General features: G+C 39.2%; 1 protein-coding gene and 1 pseudogene across 1 annotated transcript in view; one reads left to right on the plus strand and one right to left on the minus strand.

The window, feature by feature from the left end:
* Positions 1-7,230, plus strand: part of LOC114626144 (cytochrome P450 2C55-like) — a 33,019-nt gene extending 25,789 nt beyond the window's left edge. Inside the window, 4 exon segments of the mRNA XM_028773490.1 lie at positions 1,192-1,333; positions 2,449-2,636; positions 4,232-4,373; positions 6,717-7,230. Of these exon segments, the coding sequence (XP_028629323.1) occupies positions 1,192-1,333; positions 2,449-2,636; positions 4,232-4,373; positions 6,717-6,898 (654 nt within the window). The 3' untranslated portion in view covers positions 6,899-7,230.
* Positions 7,231-23,179: 15,949 nt separating this feature from the next.
* On the minus strand, positions 23,180-23,430 carry LOC114626124 (annotated as a pseudogene).
* Positions 23,431-24,310: the final 880 nt, after the last annotated feature.

A 24,310-nucleotide genomic window follows, 5' to 3' on the forward strand; every position in this document is an offset into this window, starting at 1 on the left:
TGTGTGTGTGTGTGTGTGTGTGTGTGTGTGTGTGTGTGTGTGTGTGTCTGGGAGGGGGGGAGAACGGCCGCGAGGAGGGCGCTGGGCAGGCGGCGGCGGGCAGCCCCGGCACTAGGACTCGGCGCACCCTCAGCGGCTCACTGCACCTCCCGGTTACTGGCGCCGGCGGTCCCGGGCCATCTCTCTCCGTCATTACCGCTTAGGGTCGGCCGGGGCAGAGGTGCCAACTACAGGGCGGCAGCGCGAGCCGGAGGGAGGGGGGGCGAGAGGCCGTGTTCCGGTCCCCGCGGAGAGCGAACGCCTCCAGCACCTTCCCTCCTCCTGCTCCGCCGCCGCCTGCTCTCTCCTCCCCGCGCCCCCCCACCCCCCGCGCCCCGCCGCCGACTGGTCCTTCTCGCCATCTGCCGCTGCTACAGCAGCCGCCGCTCCACCAACTACATCAGAGCTACTCGGACGCAGCCGCCTTCTGGAAAGCTCGGCAGTTTCCGCCCAGCACTTTTTTTCAAGAGGATTAAAATTACCAGAATCAATGCAGGAGTTCTATACAATCGTTATCAGGAATTATATAATCACCAGTTCGTCTAAACAGCATCATTATATGAACATATGTCTTCATATTGATTCTGCAGGAAATATGCCCAACAGAGTAGGTTAAAACCAGGATGTGTTAGGCTATGTCAGATACATGAAGGATATAGGTGTGGCAGGAAAAGCATAGCAAAAAGCAATCCTAGGACGAAGTCTCTTGGGTCTGTGCCTCTTCAGAGCACACTCATTGCCACCATGCAAAACAGTGGGCCATCTCCAGGTAACTTGTTTGCCACGGCCTTTCTTGAATAGCTCCTACCATAAATGGGTGCAGGTGACCCATGTTCCAGGTGTTGTATACAACCTCCATTGTCATATGTATTTTAAGAAGGAATGAAAAATTTGTATCAGTGGTTCTTTTTATTTTACTGGTATTACATGGTCTGAGAAATTGAATTTTGGTAAGAGGAAGAAATAAGGGCAAAGAAATGAAGATTGAGTCAGTTAGTTTACATTCTCTGCCATACGATACATTTGCTGTAATATTTTTACTCTATACTTCATGTTCTAAATTTGCTTATCTGTAGACCAACTCATATTATTTGGAATTTGTTGAAATTTAATATAATGATCACTCTTTAATAATGAAATAAAAATTTTCAGGAAAAACACAATCCCCATTCGGAGTTTACTATTGAAAGCTTGGTGGCTACTGTAACTGATATGTTTGTAGCTGGAACAGAAACCACAAGCACTACCCTGAGATATGGACTCTTTCTCCTACTGAAACATACAGAGGTCACAGGTACGACTCTGAGATTTGTAAGACAAAGTTAGTCTACTTCAGATAGCCTGAAAAAAGTTTTAATATTGATGTTTTTGTGTCACCAGATGCCATTTGAACACATATGATGAGATACAAATGTGACCAATTTTGACAATAGAAAAAATGATGGAGAGAAGTACAGTTATTGTGAACATCAGTAAAACACCAGAGCTCAAAACTGAATAAAAATACAGTCTGGGTAGTCAGTCTTTTTCTGTCTCTGTCTCTTTTTCTGTTTGTCTCTGTCTCACTCTCTCTGTCTCCCTCTTTCTTTTTCTCAGTATTTCTCTTTGTCTGTCTGTCTGTCTGTCTGTCTAAGCGTGTATATGCATGTGTTTTTCAACATTTTGTGTGAAGTGGACATAGGACTCTATTTCATCTATAATGTAAAACAACTCAGAAATTATATAATTAAACAATAGAAATAGTTATTATTTACAAGTATGAACAGAAACTACAGACAAAACGTCTAGAATGTTTCAAAGTGAATGCCTTTGGAAAATGTCAGATGAAAAAAAGGATTCTAAGTTTCACATAAGCACAAACATTTAGTATTTAATTTAAAATCTTTATTATTTATTTTATGTGTATGGGTGTTTTGCTTACATGTATGTCTGTGGACCATGTGCATGCCTGGTGCTCATAGGGACCAGAAGAAGGTATCGATTCTGGGGCTGGAGTTATAGACATTTGTGAGCTACCTGTGTGCGCTAGGCATTAAATCTGGACCTTTGGAGGAGAAACCAGTGCTCTTAACCACTTAAATAGCTTTCCAGCTCAACAATTCAAACGTAAAGCATCAATATTATTTGATGTTAAATTAATTCTTGTTTTGTGTTTTTTCCCAGTGAGACATTAGAATTTACATGTACATATTGAAACATTTCATCATTTCTATGTGTTGATTATTCTATACAATAATGTACCTCTTTTCACAGATTAACCTTAATGCCTAAGTTGTGGGGGGAATTTGTGTGTTATAAAATAATAATTGTCTAATTCTAAATATGCATGTGGCCTGATACCTTAATGAGGTTTCATATAGATTTGAATTCCTGTGACAAATGTACCCTTTCTTAATTGTGTCCTATTAGCTAAAGTCCAGGAAGAGATTGATCATGTGATTGGCAGACACAGGAGTCCTTGCATGCAGGACAGGACCCACATGCCCTACACAGATGCAATGGTGCATGAGATCCAGAGATACATTGACCTTGTTCCCAACAATGTGCCCCGTGCAGCTACTTGTAATGTGAAATTCAGAAATTATATAATTCCCAAGGTAAGCTCATTCTTTTGACACTGTACTTCAGATATCTTGTAGCTTCTGAATTAAAAATATGATTCTAAGTCTACACCAACACAAAATGAGAAAGGCCGAATTCACCTTTTTACTATTGTATAGTGACCATCTTCATCTTTTTTTTCTAATTTTGCCTTAAAATATATTTTATCTAATTATGGTTACTTCTGCTTTATTTGGATTCCACTGCCTGTATCAACCTGTTTCATCTCTTTCAGTTTGTATACATCCATATAACTGAAATAAAATAACAATATGTCTGTTATTTTTGTTTGTTTGTCTGTCTTTTTAGTTGCTTGTTTGTTGTTGTTTTTTAAATTTTAACATTGAGTCTCTTGTGGTGTGTTTCTTTTTAATTTGAGAATTTCATCTTTTCAGAATTAGGCAATCATTGATAAACATTGGTTTCCAAGTGTCAGTTTTAGTCTAATTATGGCTTTTTAATTTCTCTTTTAAATGTTCTTCTGTGTTAATGTGATTTACTCAAAAACTGTGTTTTAATTCCTGATTTTTTTGGTGAATGTCTACTGTATATTTTTGACTTGTATAAGAAAACATACTTTAATAAATGAAATAACTAACAAAAATTAAAAAAAACATATTTTGATTTCTACAAGCTGTGTTCAAATGGCAACTTAACATGCTGATAAAGTTTAAAAAGACATAAATAAACAGCAACAAAAAAGGAAAAAGAAAATAATAGAAACTCTATATGTATACTCTATCCTAACCTACTTTTAATATTTGAGTCAATGTCTCACCATACTTCTGATGTGGTTCCCAGTCTTTTGAGCTCACATGATTCCTCTATGTCTGCCTTCTAGTGCTAAGCTACAGGCATGTGCCACCATACTCATGTGTGTTTTGAAAATTTATTCTTCCTGCATTTCTTTTTCTTTCTTTTTAGTGCTTTTTAGACTTTCTTTTATAGTCTTATACTGACTATATTTGAACATATATAAACGGTTATTAGGTTTTACTCCTTTTAGGTCATTCATAGTAAGGAGATGAATGATTTGCGTTTTACTCTTTTACAATGTTAGAGACTGTTGAATCATTCTGTGAGTTATTGTCACTTGTGAGCTCCATACATTCTCATGTTTTCCTTATAAGCTGATATCCCTTTCACTTTGCAGAACTCCCTTGAATTTTATTTAGGTCTGGTGGAGAGATAGTTTATTTTATTTTGTTTTTTTTTGAGGGAGGGGGAAACTTTATTGATCCCTCACTCTTAAAGAGCTACTTTCAATGGATATAGTCTTCTTTTTTATTATTCCATGAATGGTAATTTCTAAGATAATGAGGAAAAGCAGCCATGATAACACCACATTTCTTTCGTTGTTAAGCTTTACATTTACATTTATTTAGTGTGTGTGTGTGTGTGTGTGAGTGTGCGTGTCTGTGTGTGTGTAGGTCAGAGGATCATGTGTTTGAGTTAGTTCTCTGCTGCCACCTTCTGGAATCTGCGGATTAAACTCAGTTTGTCAGACTTGCATGCAAGTGCCTTTAGCCTCGGAGTCAACTTGCTAACACTTCCACTCATTAAATAACATACTTTTATCTGTTATTTTCAGGGTACAGACTTAATAACATCCTTGACTTCTGTGCTCCATGATGACAATGAATTTCCAAACCCAGAAGTATTTGACCCTGGCCATTTTCTGGATGAGCATGGGAACTTTAAGAGGAGTGACTATTTCATGCCTTTCTCAGCAGGTAAATAAGATGTATTTCTATTTGTACTTCAGGTATAAGACAGGCACTATGTTATTTTGGGTAACCCAGGATGCCTGAACTGAAGATTTTGTCTAAGCTGTCTGAATATTTGGCACTACAGACATTTGCTGTCAGGCCTGATTCCATAAGATACAACTTTGAGATAGAGATACAATGGATCATCTGGGATGTCATCAAGGATGGGTGCTTTTGCTCTTTGTCTTTCCTCAGGAGCAATTTTTCCAATGTCCGTGCATATTCCTTGACTGTGACATATCCTCATTAGTGGGACTTTGAGAACATCCAGCCTATTTTTTGAATCTGGAAAGCTAGAATATAGGTCATTTGAAATTTGCTTCTGCATATACTTCTATCCTTCCTATGCAGTTCTCATGGAAGTGAACTGCATTTACTTTTCTCAGCTGCATGAGAAAAGTATCTCAATCCATTCTTAGACAGCTCTGGGAACCCAAGTGCTTTAGAGAATATAATAGAGACTAGGCTCTGAGGAAACTTACTTCTGAGTTTGGGAAGCTGGTAGTCAACAGGGCACTGTAATCCAATTGGATTAGTGCTGTGAGAGAGGCAAGCTTGGGTTCCTGGGGAGGTCAGGAGTGAGGTTACTCACCTCCTGCTCTTTCATACTCACAGGACTATTCTGACAGGGCAGTGGAAAGTTGGTTAACTCACAGGGAGCAAGGAAATAAGACAATAAGAGGAGGGAGGGAACTGTTCCAGAAGTACAAAGTACAGAAGCAGACATGTTCTGCTGTTAGAACTTGACAGGAATGAAGACTGAGAAAGACCTTGGGCATGTGGAAAGACAGTGGTGATCCCAGAGCCTCTGGAGTTTTCTTTACCTTGGATGTTCAGTCTTACTGCTCCATTCTGTGCTGAGTCTCTGCACACAGAGTCACATTCATTTTTGACTTTTATGACTTTGATGTGGGTCTGCATTGTACATTCTCATATGTGACAGACTGAGCCCTTCCTTTTGGCAAACTCATAACTGGACGACACAGCACAATGTTCAAGTGGCCCATGTTACTGGGGAGGCAGGGATAGAGAGGAAGCCTTGGGGATCAGTGTCTCCTATCTCAGGAGACTATGAAGTATCATAAAAATAATGGCACTTTGAGTACTATATTGAATAGATAGGGAGAGAGTGGGAAACCTTATCTTGTTCCAGATTTTAGTGGGACAGCTTCTAGTTTCTCTCCATTTAATTTGATATTGGCTGTTGGTTTGCCATATACTGCTTTTATTATGTTTATGTATGTGCTTTGAATTCCTGATCTCTCCAGGATTTTTAATATGAAGGGCTGTTGTATTTTGTTGAAGGCTTTTACAACATCTAATGAGATGATCATGATTTTTTCCTTGAGTTTGTTTATATAGTGTATTCATTGACAGATTTCTGTATATTGAACCATCCCTACATCCCTGGGATGAAGCCTACTTGATCACGGTGCACATATGTAGTCAGTGGTCTGCCTGGTCTGGCCTCAGTGTGAGAAGTTTCACTTAAGTCTCTAGAGCCTTGAAGCCTCAGTGAAGGGGGAGGTCTAGTGGGGAGGACAGTGTCTTGGGGAAGAAGGAATGGGAAGAGGAACTGTTGGAGGGGGGACTGAAGGGTGGCAATGACTAGAATGTAAATGAATAAAATAATCTAAATTAAGAAAAAGATATGGCGCAGACTGTGGTCCTTGTGGAAAGTATCTGAGACAATTGTTGAGGCTTGAAGCTTTCCTTATGGCATTGCAGCATGGGGAAGGTAGCTATGAATGGAGCTGAGGAGGGTTGAGCCTGTCTTTGAACATCAGACAGGAAAGAAAATGTGAATTTCCAGGCCAAATCATTTCTATCTTGTCTCAGGGCAGATTCAGGGGATGCATTTAAAGTGAAGAAGTCATAGATATGGACAGGTAAATTTGAAATAGTCTGAATATAAATATATTTTGTGGCTTTTTTATTATTTTGCCATAGGCAAAAATGGAAAATAGTATCTGAATCATGTTAGTACCCCCTAGAGCCACTAAAGCAGTGAGATAAACAGGTTTCTAGAAGATTGGTGTCAACTTAAAAGCTCAAAGGGAAGTTTTAATGTAGGAATTGTTAGCAGAGCTTATAATAAATATTGAATAATGGTAGGTACCTGTCAAAACCAGATATTAAGTAGATAACATTTGTGTCCAATGTTATAGGCATCTCTGTTTAAAAGTCCTTGTATTCTTTCTGTATTTGACCCATCCACCATTAAGAATCAAACTTAACTGACTACATTTACAATAGTTTGGAACCTACTTTAAGGAGGGAAACCTCTGTGCTGTTTTTGTTTTTCAGGAAAGCGAATGTGCGTGGGAGAGGCCCTGGCTCGCATGGAGCTGTTTCTGCTTCTGACCACTATTGTACAGAATTTTCACCTGAAATCTTTAGTTGATACAAAGAACATTGACACTACTCCATTGCCCAATACATCTGGCTATGGACCACCTTCATACCAGCTGTACTTCATTCCTCGTTAAAGCAGAACACACGTGCTGCTGCTATACTGGTATCTGTGACTTCTCAGGGGGCACTTCCCACATCCTCTCCACTATTAGGGACATATCTCTCATTTCTCCTCTCACATCTCTTCATTCTCCCACAATCCATTGAACATCTACCTTTCTTAAGAAAGTTTCCCTGAGTTATCATGCAAGTCCGTCCACTGCCCCCTTGAGGCTGTAGCACTTGTATTGACTATGCACTGTACTAAGACATGTGCTGGGTTATTAATATGAGTGTAATACAGAAGAGTTCAACTGAGAGTCATCTTTGCTCTGGTTGATTCAAAATAAATGGAATTATTAATTAAGAGGTCATGTTGTTCTGGGTCACGGTGTCTGTTTTTGACAATACTAGACCACCACCAAGACTAATCTCTAGTATCCTGCTGTTGCCCAGCGTCTTCACATATTGTATCATTGTGACAATGCTTTAACCAATGATAATGCATCAAAATCTCACAGTTTGTCCCTGTGAATCCTCTACCTGTGAAGACCCAGTGGTTGTTCTTCCATCTCCACAGTCCTCCATGGAGATGTGGATGACTGGAATATCATCAAAATTGAGTTCATAGTGGTCTTCGAGGAATCCTATTGCACAGCCAGAGAAGTAAGCCCCAAGAACATCCTGACACATGGCACCATGTAGACATGGCTGCGATCCACATTTGTCACTTTCCAAATCACAGTTCACACCAGAATACTCTTTACAATCACATGTGTATACTCCTATCTCATTGAAGCATATATCCTCATCCATGGAGGGACCAGAAATACTTTGATCCACTTCCAAGTCACAATATTTATCTTGGTATCCAGGCACACAGAAGCAGGAGTAGCAAGTCATTGATTGCATCCTGGCACACAACCCCATTTTGGTAAATTCTGGAAGCACATTCATTGCGATCTGTCTCACAGGCCCTTCCAGCATATCCAGCAGGGCATATACAGATATGGTGCTCACAGTCTTTGTGGGATGGCAAACCATACTAAGAAGCTTGGTAGGCAGAGCAGGTCTGAGACTGCAGAGACTCAGACTGAGGTGCCTCCCCACTCCCTTTTAGATTCCTGGCCTGGAAGATGTACCATATTTCCAGGTAAGGAAACATGATCTATGGTCACATAGTCCCAGAACAGAGTTCTACATATTATGAGATACCTAGAGTCCCTGAGGATTTAGCAAATAAGCTCCCCTTCCCAGATATTCCTCCCTGCAAAAGGTATTTAATCTTGATTCCAACCTGAGACATTGGTATGCATCCATTTTCCACAATGAACAGTCAATAAATAGTTTAGTTCCATGAAGAACAGTCAATAAATAGTTTAGTACTATGGACTGTCTCTTTTATTAAGAATTTCCATGGAGAGTGTTGAGAGGGCATTCAACTACTGAAAGTTACAGCTCGAGACTCTGGAGAAGGCATCTTTGTGCTTCTAACCACAACCACATCCAACCTAAGGACAATCACCTCCAAGCTAAGCTAGAGTCCCATTACCACTCTTGCCTAGACAACATGCTCAGCCTGCTGGCCACAGACTCTACTCCTGACCCTTCTAAATTCAAGGATGCCTAGGTGTTCAGTGTGTGGGATCCTTCAGTCCCTGTCTCCTTGTGCCCTCATGGATCCCCAATTCTTGGTTCCCAACGCCTCTGATGCCTGCGTCTCTTGGGGTCTGGGAACCCCAATTCAGTTTCCTCCATCCAAGACTGCAGTTTCACAACCCATAGAGTGGTGACTCAGTGCTTCCCTAAAGCCTGGCACCCACCCCTGTGACACTGGGGAAACAGTCAAACTCTCCACATTTAGCCTTCCCAATGTCCTTGCCTAGCAGCTGGGCAAAACAGACCCACAGTCTTTATGGCAGGTGCCTCCATGTTGATAGTTGTTTCCTCTCCAGGAATTAGTGGCAATTTCACATTTCAGCTCTTTGTACCAAGGGGGACATTGGCAAAGGAGCCCTTTTCTTCTGGGGCATTCACACAAGTGGAAATTCCTTGGCAGGGACTGGAGAAGCAAGGGTCTTTTAGATCAGCGCAGTCTTTATCCAAATTATTGGTAGTGTCTAAGCAATGATTGCTGCTTTGTGGAAAACCCTTGTGCATAGAATTGCTTTGGCAAGAATTTAACAGACACCTGTCATAGTTTTTATGGCAAAATGAATCCTGGCATGTCAAGTCACTGCAGGACTAGGTAAATCCTCTCCTGCTGAGGACAACCAAGACAGCTCAGTTAGGGAAGCAAGAACCAGAGGAAGGGAACAGAGTCAAGGTTAGGTCCCTCTCCAGTTGTTGACAATACTGCACACCTGCTACATATGTGTGTGTGTGTGTGTGTGTGTGTGTGTGTGTGTGTTGGTCCAACCTTTGTATGCTCTTTGGTTTGCTATGGGAGCCCCCAATGGTACAGGTTAGTTCAATATGGTGGTCTTCTTGTGGAAGACCCTAACCCCTCTGGGTTCCTCAACCCTCCCACACCTCTTCTATAAGATTTCCCAAACTTAGTCTAGTGTTTGGTTGCAGCTCTCTGCTTTTGTTTTGGTTTAGAACCTCTCAGAGTGCAGTTGTGTTAGACTCCTGTCTGCAAGCATAACAGTGTGCCATCAAGAGTGTCAGGGATCAGTTCTTTCCCATAGGATAGACCTCAAATTGATTCAGTCATTGGTTGGCCATTCCCTCAGTCTCTATGACATCCTTGTCCCTATACTTCTTGTATGTGGTACAAATTTTGGGTCAAAGATTTTGTGGGTGGGATGTTGTTTTTATCTTTCCACTCAGACTCTTGCTGTCTATAGGTTGTGGTCACTTTGGTCTACATATTCCCCACTACTAGGTGTCTCAGCTAAAGTCACCCTCATAGACACCATAGAGCCTCCCCCATCCCAGGTCTCTGGTACATCCTAGAGATGCCCCCATTACCACTCTACCTCCCTTGCCAATTTCTGTTCATTTTCCTGGTCCTCTCTCTTTGGGTCTACTCATATTAGATCCATTCCCCAATCTTCTGTTGTCATCCTCTCTCCCAATCAGTTCCCTCACTCCATCCACTTAAGATAACTATTTTATTTTTCCTTCTGAGTGAGATTCACACCCCACACCTGACCCTACTTCTTATTTAGCTTCTTTGGATGTGTGGATTGTAGCATGAGTATCCTTTTTTTAATGGCTACTATCCAATTATAAGTGAGCACATACAATGTATGTTCTTTTGGGGTTGAGTTACCTCACACAGGATGATATTTTCTAGCTTTATCCATTTCCCTGCAAATTTCATGATGTCCCTGTTTTAGTAGTTGTGTAGTGTTCAATTGTGTAAATGTATCACATTTTCTGTATCCATTCTTCATTTGAGGGGCATCTGGGTTGCTTCTAGTTTCTGGATATTACAAATAAAGCTGATATAAACATAGTGGAGGAAGTGTTCTTGTGGTACAGTAGAACGTCTTCTTGGTGTATGCTGGGTCTTGAGGTAGAACTAGTCCCAATTTTCTGAGAAACTTCCAAATTGATTTCCTGGGTGGTTGTACAAGTATGCCCATACACCAGCAATGGAACAACATTTGCCTTGCTCCATATCTTCGCTATCATGTGTTGTTACTTGACTTTTTGATCTTAGCCATTCTTATGCATGAAAGATGGAATCTCAGAGTCACTTTTGATTTGCTTTTCCCTGATGATTATGGATATGGAAGATTTCTTTAAGTGTTTCTTCGCCATTAGAATCTTCTGTTCAGAATTCTCTGTTTAGCTCTGCATACTGTTTTGTAAAAATTCATTTATTTGGTTTGTTGTCATCTAACTTCTTGAGTTCTTTATATAGTTTGGATATTAGCCCTTTGGATATTAGTCAGATATAGAATTAGTCAAAATCTTTTCCCAATCTGTAGATTATCATTTTCTCCTTTTAACAGTGTCCTTTGCATTCCTTAAGATTTTCAGGTTCAAGAGGTTCCATTTATCAATTGTTGATCTTGGAGCCTGAGCCATTGGCTTTCTGTTCAAGAAACTGTGTCCTGTACCTATGCATTCAAGGCTATTTTCCATTTTCTTGTCTCTTAGATTTAGTGTATCTGCTTTTATGTTGAGATCCTTGATCCACTTGGACTTGAATTTTATACAAGGTGATAAATATGGATCTACTGGCATTTTTCTACCACCTGACATCCAGTTTTGTCAAGTATAGGCTTTTGTCGTAAGATTTGATGATTTTTTTGAATTCCCTCAGTTTGTGTTGTTATGTCTCCAGTTTCATTTCTAATTTTGTTAATTTGGATACTGTCTCTGTGCCCTTTAGTTAGTTTGGCTAAGGGTTTATCTATCTTGTTGATTTTCTCAAAGAACAAGCTCTTGGTTTTGTTGATTCTTTGTACTGTTCTCTTTCTTTCTAATTGATTAATTTCAACTCTAAGTTTGTCTATTTCCTGCCATCTACTCCTCTGTGTGTGTTTGCTTCTTTCTGTTCAAGAGCTTTCAGGTGTGCTGTTAAGTTGCTTACATGGGATCTCTCCAATTTCTTCAAGAGGGCCCTTAGTGCTATGAATTGTCCTCTTAGCACTGCTTTCATTGTGTCCCTTAAGTTTGGGTATGTTTTGTCTTCATTTTCACTGAATTCTAGAATGTCTTTGACTTTTTCCTTTTTTCTTCCCTGACAAATTTTTCATTAAGCAGAGAGTTGTTCAGTTCCCATGAGTATATGGGCTTTTTGTTGTTTTTGTTGTTATTCAAGTCTAGCCTTAGTCCATGGTGGTCTGATAGAATGCAGGGGATAGTTCCAAACTTCTTATACCTGTTGAGTCTTGTTTTGTGTCCAAGTATGTGGTCAGTTTTGGAGTAAGTTCTGTGAAGTGTTGAGAATTAGGTATATTCTTTTGTTTTGGGTGAAATGTTCTATAGATATCTGTTAAATCCATTTGGTTCATAACTTCTTTTAGTTTCATTATATCTCTATTTAATTTCTGTTTTAATGATCTGCCCATTGCTGAGAGTGGGGTGTTGAAGTCTCCCACTATTATTGTGTGAGTTTTAATTTGTGGTTTGAGAAGTAATAAAGTTTCTGTTATGAATGTGGTTGTCCTTCAATTTAGAGCATAGATGTTCAGAATTGGCACTTTCTCTTAGTGAATTTTTCTTTTGATGAGTATGAAATGTCCCTCCCAATGCCTTTGGATCACTTTTGGTTGAAAGTATATGTTATTGGATATTAGAATGGCTACTCTTGGTTCTTCCTCCAGACCATTTGCTTGGAAAACTTTTTCTAGTCCTTTACCCTGAGGTAGTGTCTTTGTTACTTAGATGTGTTTCTTGTATGCAGTAAAATGATGGATTCTGTTTACATATTCAATCTGTTAACCTGTATCTTTTTATTGGGGAATTGACTCCATTAATATTGAATGATATTAAAGACAGATGGTTGTTCGTTCCTGTTATTTTTATTGTTGGATGCGGTATGTGAGTGCGATTCTCTTTTGGTTTTGTTGTGAGATGGTTAATTTATTGTTTTTTTCTTGGTTATAGTTAAATCTCCTTGTGTTGGGATTTTCCTTCTGGCATCCTCTGTAGGGCTGGATTAGTCAATAATGTTTAAATTTGGTTTTGTTATGCAATATATTGGTTTCCCCACCTATGGTGATTGAGAGTTTTGCTCGATACAGTAGCCTGGGCTGGCATCTGTGTAGTATGAAGGTCTGCTTGACATCTGTCCAAGATCTTCTGGCTTTTAGTGTCTCTGTTGAGAAGACTGCTGCATATCTGTTAGGTCTGCCTTTATGTGTCACTTGGCCTAGTTCCCTTTCAGCTTTTAATATTCTTTCTTTTGTCCTGTACACTTAGTGTTTTGATTATTACATGATGAGAGGATTTTCTTTTCTTGTTCAGTCTATTTGGTGCTCTGTAGGCTTTTTGTATGTTCATGGCCATCTCTTTCTTTAGGTTAGGGAAGTTTTCTTCTACAATTTTGTTGAAGATGTTTTCTTCATTTGAACTGGGTATCTTCACCCTCTTCATTTTCTATTATTCTTAGGTTTGGTCTTTTCATTATGTCCCACATTTCCTGGATATTTTGGGTTAGAAGCTTTTTACATTTTGTCTTTTCTTTTATCAATGTGCCAATATCTTCTATGGTATCTTCTATGCCTGAGATTCCCTCTTCTATTTCTTGTGTTCTGTTGGTGATGTTTGCATCTATACCATCTTTATCTTTTTACCTTGGTTTTCTAGCTTCAGAGTTGCCTCCATTTGTGCTTTCTTCATTGCTTCTATTTCCCTTTTTAGATCTTGAACCATTTTGTTCAGTTACCTCACCTGCTTGATTGTCTTTTCTTGTATTTTTTAAGGGATTCATTTATTTCCTTTTTAAGGACTTCTACCTGTTTGCATGTGTTTTCCTGTATTTTTTAAAAGAAAGTTATTTATATCCTCCTTAAAGGCTCTACCATCTTCATGAGATTGGATTTTAGGTCAGAATTTTGCTCTTGGGTGTGTTAGGGTATCCAGGGCTTGCTATAGGAGAACTGGGTTTTGATGGTGCCAAATTACATTGGCTTCTGTTGCTTATGTTCTTATGCCTGCCTCCTGCCTGTCTGGTTATCTTTGGTGTTAACTCACCAGGGTGTTGCATAGTGGAACAAGCCTCCGGGGAGGCAGACACTGCTATTCTGTCTAAGGAGGGCTCCAGTGCCCCTTGTTAGGGCATTAATCTTGTGTCCCTGGTTAAGGCATTCCTCCTGGGAGACAGGCAGGCTGTGTGTATGTGTGTGTGGGACGCATGTTGATCTGCTTTGGGTGCAGATGGAGGTGGATCAAGAATGACAGTGGGGATCAGGCAGAGCAGGATAGATCCATAGTCTGCTGGGATTTGTGGGTCCGAGCTGGCATGGATATTGGGGCAGGGTTCTCACTTGTGTTCCTGGTTAAGGCAGAGATCCTGGGAGACAGGCAGGTTGTGTGTGTGTGTGTGTGTGTGTGTGTGTGTGTGTTTGTATGGGGAGTTGGGGTATGCAAATTTGCCCTGGGTGGAGATGGAGGTGTAGATAGACTGGAAAGACCTCATTTAATTTTTTTAAAGTACAGGTTTAGTGCTTGGAATTAACTAAAATGATTCATGTTGATCACATTTAATAATGTATTTACAAAATTCTATTTTTTGTTAAGCACTGTCATCGATGATGTTGCAATTTATATCATAGAGATCCTTAGATCCTCATGACTATTAAATATTTTCTCTTGTTTGTGTCTGTAAATACTATGGTAGTTTTATGCTTTTGACCAATGAATAATATACTTCTTTCTCCATTGTATAGGCTGCTTTTCTTGGTGTGTGATCAAATATTTGATAAAAAGCATTTTAAGTAATGAGGGATTTGAGTTACAATTTGATAGACTAATGTCATCTTGGAGGAGAGTATATGTGGCTCCCTACATCTGAGTAGAACAGGAAATATAGAGCAGATAGGAAGTGGGGCAAGGAACAGAATCCTAAAGGCCAACCCACAGTCTTCTAATTTTTCAAGAAAGCTTTACGTCTTAATTCTTCCCATAGAATTCTAAAACACTGTTAGCAGCTATGGACTAGGGTTCAAACACATAAGTGTATGAAGTATACAGTATAGAAAACAGACATGAAGAATACTTTCCTATTCTAACTACCTTTCCTACCTTGGTCCCCATAATCATGGCTGTCTCATAATTCAAAATGCATTCATTGAAACTCACAAAGTTCCTGTAAATTTCTATTGTCTATACAGTGTTCAATAGTCTAAAGTCTAAAATCTCTTTTGATACTGAAGGCAATCTGTTAACAGAAACTCTATAAGATAAAAACCTAGTTACATGCTTCTGATATGGCATGAAGAAAAGTAAATATTTCCACTCCAAAAGGGAGGAATGGCAGCAGAGAAGGGAAAGAACAGAGCAAAGCAAGAATGAAATCCAGTAGGATATCAAAAATTTCTGCAACTCAATGTCCAGCATCTGGGGCTCAGGATGGAATCAGTTTTTGACAGCATAGGGTAGCCACAAACATTCATGTCTGTTTTCTACATTGTCTGTTATCACTCTCATGACTCATCTACATACTTATGTTTAGAGTCTTCTAAAGAAAATGAATGACCCCAAAGTATGAGGTCTTCCTTACTACATGTAGTTCTCCTTTTCAGTTTAATATAATGGTGTCCTTATTATTTAGTGTATAGAATTCTATTCTAACACACATTACTTTGTGTGAGAAGTTGTTTGGTGCTTTGAGACAAGCCTGTGGGCTCCCTAACTCTGTATTTTATGCCACTAAGGGTAGCATCATGTAGGTAATGTCACCAGGTTCTATTAGTGGATCATGGTGAACTACAGGCATTCTTGGACCACATATGCAGTGGCATCATTGTTCTCTTGAGGTTCACCATGGGGAAGTGATTCAAAAGTGAGGCTTTTTGAGATGAGAACTGTAACAAAAATCTCAGTTTAAATTTCCTGATTTCATGTGAATTTGCATTCTTATAATTTATAATCTACCATGGATTATGTCTTATTCCCAAGGAATCTTTTTTATTATCTCAGATTCTTATTTGTAGTGGCAATATCTTTTCCAATTACAGCCTACTAGTAGTGTTACCCATCAAACACAGGCTATGTTAAACTTGCTCCCATCTTTTCTCCATAAAACAAAACGTTTTCATATAATTCTATCCCATGTATTTTTCTCTTTCACCTCAGACCTAGATAAGAGCAGTGATCAGCAAGCATGCCACAGCTAAAATGCTCTCCTGTTGTTGGGCTGTGTCGTGAGTGTGGGTGTGGGTCCTATTGGGTTGAATTAAGAGTGCCATGTCTGCCGCCCCAGGGGCTGGGGCCCCTTGCTCAGAGAGGAAGAGGTGCAGGAATTTGACTGTGTTCACTCCAGGAAGCACAGGGCTGTAGCTATGTGAAAGGACCCAGGGATCCAGGAGCAAGGCCGAACTCCTCCCATTCCTGGAGGGTCTCTGGGTTTCTAGGTTTACTTGACCAGGTACCCAGCTGCCTCTCTCAGCCCACTTCCCCATATCCTGTGTTGACATTTCCTCTAGTCAACAAATTAGTTCATTACGTTTCAATCCGGCCTCACTCAAGTTCTTATGAAATAGGCAGAATGTCACTATATTCTCTGCCCAAATGAGATAGCAATGGCCTCTAGCCTAGTTACTAAGAGTAGTTGTTTCTCATAATAAACCTCATGAGATCGTCTTCCACTGTTCTCATTCTCTCAGCATTCCAATCCTCCAAAGTCTTATCAGAATTCCCCATTAAATTCTGTTTATAGCACTCTAAATATTCTTATCTTCCATCTCTAAGCTCTTACACAGTCTTCTAGCAGACCCATTACAAAGATTAAGAATTTCAGTTAGATGTATCAGAATGGTCCCCCTTTATGTATAAACTTTCAGTATTGGTTACTTTTCTGTTTTCTGTGACTAAATATATGACAAGAACCAATCTTTGGATGGAAAAGTTTATTTTGTTTCATAGTATGAAGTGTTTCAGCTCACCATGTAGGGAAAGACAGAGGGAAAGGTGATGCTTGATGCGAAGCATGCCTTACTGGGAGACCTCCAATTTCCACACTTTGTTGGAACAGAAATCAGACAGCAATAGTAGATCCAGGCTATAAAACCTCACCTCCTTCTCAAGTACTCTTAAGAAAGTAACCGTTTCCTTAGACAAAGTTCTATTTCCTAAAGAATTCATAGTTCTTTAAAACTGTGCTTCCAAGAAAATCATGTATTCAAATACATGAGCCCATGGGGGTCTTTTATATTTGAGGTACAACACTCACCTTCTATTGCACCTAGTTGTTCTGCTCTTGATTTTGCTTTCTGCTCTTGAGTTTGCTTTCTATTGTGTATTATTTAATTTTGTTTGTGAAAATGACATAATTAAAATATCTTAGTAACATTTTGAAACCTATAATTTTCCAAGTTGTTGTAACCAAGTTCTCTGAGTTTCAGTCGTTTTGCATTATGGAGAACAAGATTAATTTTTATTTTAATTTTTTTTGTTTGTGAGAATATCCTATTGTATTAATGATGAGGTAATATAAAGTATGTATTTAATAATACATTATAATAAGAGCAGAGAAAGTATAATAGGGTAATTTTTATTGTGGTATATGATTTAGTTGATGCAATTATTCTGATCTGTAAGTAACGGTGAATAACAGTGTTTACCAGATCTAATTCAAATATAGTCAACATCTAGGAGGTGTGTTCAAATGATGGGTTTCCTGACAAAAAGTACCTTTCCATATTTGAAACATAAAATGTTACCATGTGGATTGCTGTTAGTACACAGGTGAGGGCAGGTGAAATATAAGGCTAGATTCTCTGATTGGGCAATGAAAAAGGAAGGCGGGGCTAAGAGTTTTAGAGAGAGAGGACAGTGGAGAGACAGGACAGGGGAGAGCCAGGAGAGGACAGAGAAAGATGGAGGAAGAGGATGAACCGAATCCAAGTGGCTTGAAACAGCTACAGGTAGTCTTGAATATAATATAAGAGCAATAGTGTAATGTAGGGCAAATTTTCAAATATAGGTGGACATCTTGTATCAATATCAATTGAGTTTTGAATTCTTTGAGTGGGCATTTTGTTAGTTGAGAATTTACTGTTATGAATCTGACTGATAAATTACCAGTCTCTGAAGTTTTGCTTTTACTGGGTTATGGGGATTTGTGACAGTAAGACACAGGGTTCAGATGGCTGGGAAGATACCAGTGGTTTGGGGACAGGTGAACTGTGAGAAGTTGGACAGACTGCTGCATGAGGACAGGAGAGTAGCCAGCATTAGCATAGACTGATTTCTTTTTTATAATAATTACAAATTACATTATCATCTATGTTTGTTTTTTTCTTTTTTAAGTTTTTAAAATTTTTTTTATTGGATGTTTTATTTACATTTCATATGTTATCCCCTTACCCCATTCCCCCATTCCAGGCTGGTGGTTTAGACCCTGGGAGCTCTGGTTGGTTGGTATTGCTGCTCTCCTCATGGGGCCACAAACCCCCTCAGCTCCAACAGTTTTCACTCTAAATTCTCCATTTGGAACCCCATGATCAGTTCAATGGCTAGCTGTGAGCATCTGACTCTGAATATGTCAGACTCTTGCAGACCTCTAACGACACAGCTATATCAGGCTCCTGTCAGCATGCACTTCCTGACTTCCACATCGGCATCTACTTTTGGTGACTGCACATGGGATGGATATTCAGGTGGAATGGTCTCCAGAAGCCCCCTCCTTCAGTTTCTGTCCCTCATTTTGTCTCCATATTTGCTCCCTTGAGTATTTTGTTGCTCTTTCTAAGAAGGACCGAAGCACCCCCCACTTGGTCTTCCTTCTTCATGAGCTCCATGTGGCCTGTGAGTTGAATCTTGGGCATTTCAAGGTTCTGGGCTAATATCCAATTGTCAGTGAGTGAATACCATGTGTGTTCTTTTGTGATTGGCTTACCTCACTCAGAATGGTATTTTCTAGTTCCATCCATTTACCTAGGAATTTCTCAAATTGATTGTTTTTATTAGCTGAGTAATACTCCATTGTGTAAATGTACCACATTTTTTGAATCCATTCCTCAGTTGAAGGACATCTAGTTTCTTCCAGCTTCTGGCTATTATAAATAAGGCTGCTATGAACATAGTTGAGCATATGTCCTTGTTATATGTTCGAGCATCTTCTGTGTATATGCCCAGGATTGGTATAGGTGGATCCTCAGGTAATGCTATGTCCAATTTTCTGAGGAACCGCCAGACTGATTTCCAAAGTGGTTGCACCATTTTGCAGTCCCACCAACAATAGAGGAGTGTTCCTCTTTCTCCACATCCTCGCTAGCATCTATTATGACCTGAGTTTTTGATCTTAGCCATTGTGACTGTTGTGAGGTGGAATCTCAGGGTTGTTTTGATTTGCATTTCCCTGATGACTAAGGATACTGAACATTTCTTTAGGTGCTTCTCGGCCATTTGAGTTTCCTCAGTTGAAAATTCTTTGTCAAGCTCTATACCCCATTTTTTAATAGGGTTATTTGATTGTCTGGAGTATAATTTCTTGAGTTCTTTGTATATATTGGATATTAGTCCTCTATCAGATGTAGGATTGGTAAAGATCTTTTCCCAATTTGTTGGTTGTCATTTTGTCCTATTGACAGTGTCCTTTGCCTTACAGAAACTTTGTGATTTTATGAAGTCCCATTTGTCAATTCTTGATCTTAGAGCATATGCCATTGGAGTTCTGTTCAGGAAATTTTCTCCTGTGCCCAAGTATTTGAGGTTCTTCCCCACCTTCTCTTCTATTAGTTTCAGTGTATCTGGTTTTATGTGGAGGTCCTTTATCCACTTAGACTTGAGCTTTGTACAAGGAGATAAGAATGGATCAATTTTCATTCTTCTACATGTTGTCCTCCAGCACCATTTGTTGAAAATGCTGTCCTTTTTCCACTGGACAGTTTTAGCTCATTCATCAAAGATCAAATGACCATAGGTGTGTGGGATCATTTCTAGGTCTTCAATTCTATTCCATTGATCTTCCTGCCTGTCTCTGTACCAATACCATGCAGTTTTTATCACTATTGCTCTGTAGTACAGCTTGAGGTCAGGGATGGTGATTCTTTCAGAAGTTCATTTATTGTTGAGAATAGTTTTCACTATCCTGGGTTTTTTGTTATTCGAAATGAATTTGAGAATTACTTTTTCTAACTCTGTGAAGAATTGAGTTGGCATTTTAATGGGAATTGCATTGAATCTGTAGATTGCTTTTGGTAAGATGGCCATTTTTATTATATTAATCCTGCCAATCCATGAGCATGGGAGATGTTTCCATCTTCTGAGATCGTCTTTGATTTCTTTCTTCAGAGACTTGAAGTTCTTGTCACACAGGTCTTTCACTTGCTTGGGTAGATTCACACCAAGGTATTTCATATTATTTGTGAGTATTGTGAAGGGTGTCATTTCCCTAATTTCTTTCTCAGTCTGTTTATCTTTCATGTAGAAGAAGGCTACTGATTTGTTTGAGTTGATTTTATAACCAGCCAATTTGCTGAAGTTGTTTATCAGGTTTAGGAGTTCTCTGGTGGAAGTTTTGGGGTCACTTAAGTATACTATCATATCATCTGCAAATAGTGATATTTTGACTTCTTTCTTTCCTATTTGTATCCCTTTGACTTCTTTTTGTTGTCTAATTGCTCTGGCTAGGACATCCAGTACTATATTGAATAGTTAGGGGGAGAGTGGACAGCCTTGTCTAGTCCCTGATCTTAGTGGGATTGCTTCAAGTTTCTCTCCATTTAGTTTGATGTTGGCTACTGCTTTGCTGTAAATTGCTTTTACTATGTTTAGGTAGGGGCCTTGAATTCCTGATCTTTCCAAGACTTTTATCATGAAGGGATGTTGAATTTTGTCAAATGCTTTCTCAGCATCTAGTGAGATGATCATGTGGTTTTTTTTCTTTAAGTTTGTTTATATAGTGGATTACATTGATGGATTTCTGAATATTGAACCATCCCTGCATTCCTGGGATAAAACCTACTTGATCATGATGGATGATTGTTTTGATGTATTCTTGAATTTTGTTTGCTAGAATTTTATTGAGTATTTTTACATCTTTGTCCATAAGGGAGATTGGTCTTAAGTTCTCTTTTTTGTTGGGTCTTTGTGAGGTTTGGGTATGAGTGTAATTTTAGCTTCATAGAATGAATTGGGTAGTGTTCCTCCTGTTTCTATTTTGTGGAATAGTTTGAAGAGAATTGTTATTAAGTCTTCCTTGAAGGTCTGATAGAATTCTGCACTAAAACCATTTGGTCCTGGGCTTTGGTGGAGAGACTTTTAATGACTGCTGCTATTTCCTTAGGGGTTATGGGACTGTTTAGATGGTTTATCGGCTCCTGATTTAACTTTGGTACTTGGTATCTGTCTAGGAAGTTGTCCATTTCATCCAAGTTTTCCAGTTTTTTTGTGTTGGCCTTTGTAGTAGGATCTGATGATTTTTTAAGTTTCCTCAGTTTCTGTTGTTATGTCTCCCTTTTCAGTTCTGATTTTATTACTTTGGATACTGTCTCTGTGGTCTCTGGCTAATCTGGCTAACGGTTTATCTATCTTGTTGATTTTCTCAAAGAACCTTGTTTTGTTGATATTTTGTATAGTTCTTTCTGTTTCTATTTGGTTGTTTTCAGCCCTGAGTTTGATTATTTCCTGCCTTCTACGCCTCTTGGGTGCATTTGCTTCTTGTTGTTCTAGAGCTCTTAGTTGTGCTGTCAAGTTGTTTGTGTATGCTCTCTCCAGTTTCTTTTTGTAGGCACTTAGAGCTATGAGTTTTCCTTTGAGCAGTGCCTTCATGGAGTCCCACAAGTTTTGGTATGATATGTCCTCATTTTCATTAAACTCTAAAAAGTCTTTAATTTCTTTCTTTATTTCTTCCTTGACCAAGTCATCTTTGAGTAGTGAGTTTTTCAGATTCCACAGGCATGTGTATTTTCCTTTGTTTTTGTCATTATTAAAGACCAACCTTAGTCTCTGGTGAGCTGATAAGACGCAAGGGATTATTTCAATCTTTTTGATTCTGTAGAGGCCTGTTTTGTGACCAATTATATGGCCTATTTTGGAGAAGATACCATGAAGTGCTGAGAAAAAGGTATATTCTGTTATTTTAGGATGAAATGTTCTATAGATGTCTGTTAAGTCCATTTGGTTCATAACTTCTGTTCATTTCAAAGTGTCTCCATTTAGTTTCTTTTTCCAAGATCTGTCCATTGCTGAGAGTGGGGTGTTGAAATCCCCCACTATTATTGTCTGAGGTGTAATGTGTGTTTTGAGCTTTAGTAAAGTTTCTTTTATGTATGTAAGTGCCCTTGCATTTGGAGCATAGATGTTCAGAATTGAGAGTTCACCTTGGTAGATTTTTCCTTTGATGAGTATGAAGTGTCTTTCCTTATCTTTTTTGATTAATTTTGGATGAAAATCGATTTTATTTGATTTTAGAATGGCTATTCCAGCTTGTTTCTTTGGACCATTGGCTTTGAAAATAGTTTTCCATCCTTTTATTTTGAGGTAGTCTGTCTTTGTCACTGAGTTGCATTTCTTGTATGCAGCAAAATTCTGGGTCCTGTTTATGTATCCTGTCTGATAGTCTTTGTCTTTTTATTGGGGAATTGAGTTCATCAATGTTAAGAGATATTAAGGAAAAATGATTGTGGCTTCCTGTTATTTTTGTTATTAGAGATAGACTTATGTTTGTATAGCTATCTTCTTTTGGGGTTGTTGGAAGATTGCTTCCTTGCTTTTTCTAGGTTGTAGTTTCCCTCCTTTTGTTGGCGTTTTCCATCAGTTATCCTTTGAAGTGCTGGGTTTGTAGGAAGATATTGTGCAAATTTGGTTTTGTCATGGAATATCTTGGTTTCATCATCCATAATGACTGAGAGTTTTGCTGGGTATAGTACTCTGGGCTGGCATTTATGTTCTCTTAGGGTCTGTATGATGTCAGTCCAGGCTCTTCTGGCTTTTATATTCTCTGGTGAGAAGCCTGGTGTAATTCTTATAGGTCTGTCTTTATATGTTACTTGACCTTTTCCCCTTACTGCTTTTAGTATTTTGTCTTTGTTTTGTGCATTTGATGTTTTGATTATTATGTGACAGGAGGTATTTCTTTTCTGGTCTAGTCTATTTGGTGTTCTGTAGCTTGCTTATGTGTTTATGGGGATCTCATTCTTTAGGTTAGGAAAGTTTTCCTTAATAATTTTGTTGAAGATATTTACTGGCCCTTTAAGTTGGGAATCTTCACTCTCATCTATACCTATTATCCTTAGGTTTGGTCTTCTCATTGTGTTCTGGATTTCCTGGATGTTTTGGGTTACAAATTTTTTGCATTTTGCATTTTCATTGACAACTGTGTCAATATTTTCCATGGTATCTTCTGCACTTGAGATTCTCTCTTCTATCTCTTATATTTGGTTGGTGATGCTTGCGTCTATGACTCCTGATCTCTTTCCTAGGTTTTCTATCTCCATGATTGTCTCCCTTTGAGATTTCTTTCTTTTTATTTATTTATTTATTTATTTATTTATTTATTTATTTTATTTTATTTATTTATTTATTTTGAACCTGAAATGCTTTTTTTTCAGAGATTTATTCATCAGTTTAATAAACTCCAAAAAAAAAAATCAACGTGATTTCATGCATTCAGAGATATATTTTCTGCTTAAGTGGAAAATTGTGCGGATGGCTCCTTCATTAGCAGCTTTACAGTGAATTTCATAGTTTAGAAGTCTGGGCCTTCTTTCTTCAGCTTGCTGTAGTCCACATTCACTGAGTAGAACTTATATTGGTCATTGGGACCCAGTTTGTTCCAAGGCTCAGGGTTATTCTTCCTGTCCCAGCTGACATCTGGATTGAACAATGCCAAGCGCATCACATACAGCGCTGCTCCAGTGCCCCCTGCTCCAATAAACATGAACAGAGGACTCAAGCTGGGATGCTTCTTGGCTTGCCCGAGGATCTGGCGGAGCATGTTTGCGGCACAGGTCTACCTACACAGAGACAGAAAATTAGGACACACACTAAGCTTCTTCTCGAAATGCTTTTTTATAGCATGTTTTACAAGGGGAGGGGGTAAGAGGGGCCAGGTTGTGGAAAAGTACAGAATCTTCTTGGCCTGTGCCTTGAAGCATGTCATGGTCTATACGGTACACTGCCTTGAATTATGATCTACCTGCTATTCTTCAGAAGATATGGTACACTGCTTGAGTTATGGTCTCCCTGCTATTCTTAAGAAGATATGGTACACTGCTTTGAGTCTATCTGCAGTTGCCAAGCAGGATCTTGCAGTTGCCAAGCTTCAGGGGACATTGTGCAGGTGGGGAAAGGTAGGGGGTGAGGGTAAGGGTGAGGGTCCTGGATTCTGGCATCTCCTCCTTCTCTGTTTAGTTAGAGAAGGCGTCTTATAATCAATCCCAGCTATGTGAATTTTGAATTTGGATGTCTAATTATGGGGGGGTCTTAGACAAGTTCACAACCCCAAAACATTGATGTGAGACGAGTCACATCGACGGTCGAAGGCTTTAGGCTGTCGACGATGGGCAACGTCAAGGGACCCCGAGGTGGGTGAAAGGAGGGTGAGAGCCCTGTCTTAGGCCATGTAGGCTGCACCCACTCCCAGCACCATGCACTCCTTTTCGGCTGCATTGGGTGGGCCCCTGGGAAGTGGACCTACAATAATCCCGTCATTGGGCTAACTCACAGCCATCCTAGTCCCTTGTAAATGTTCAAGTTACCAACCATTTGTCAGTTTGGGGTGTAATATTGTCATAAAGGAAGGCTCCCCAATGTTAGCGGCCATATCAAGGGTGGCCTTGGTTTAGGAAAAAGCCAATTTTTGTTGGGGTGATCAA

This window comes from Grammomys surdaster, unplaced genomic scaffold (assembly GCF_004785775.1).
Source record: "Grammomys surdaster isolate TR1022 unplaced genomic scaffold, NIH_TR_1.0 229, whole genome shotgun sequence".
Lineage (NCBI taxonomy): Eukaryota > Metazoa > Chordata > Mammalia > Rodentia > Muridae > Grammomys > Grammomys surdaster.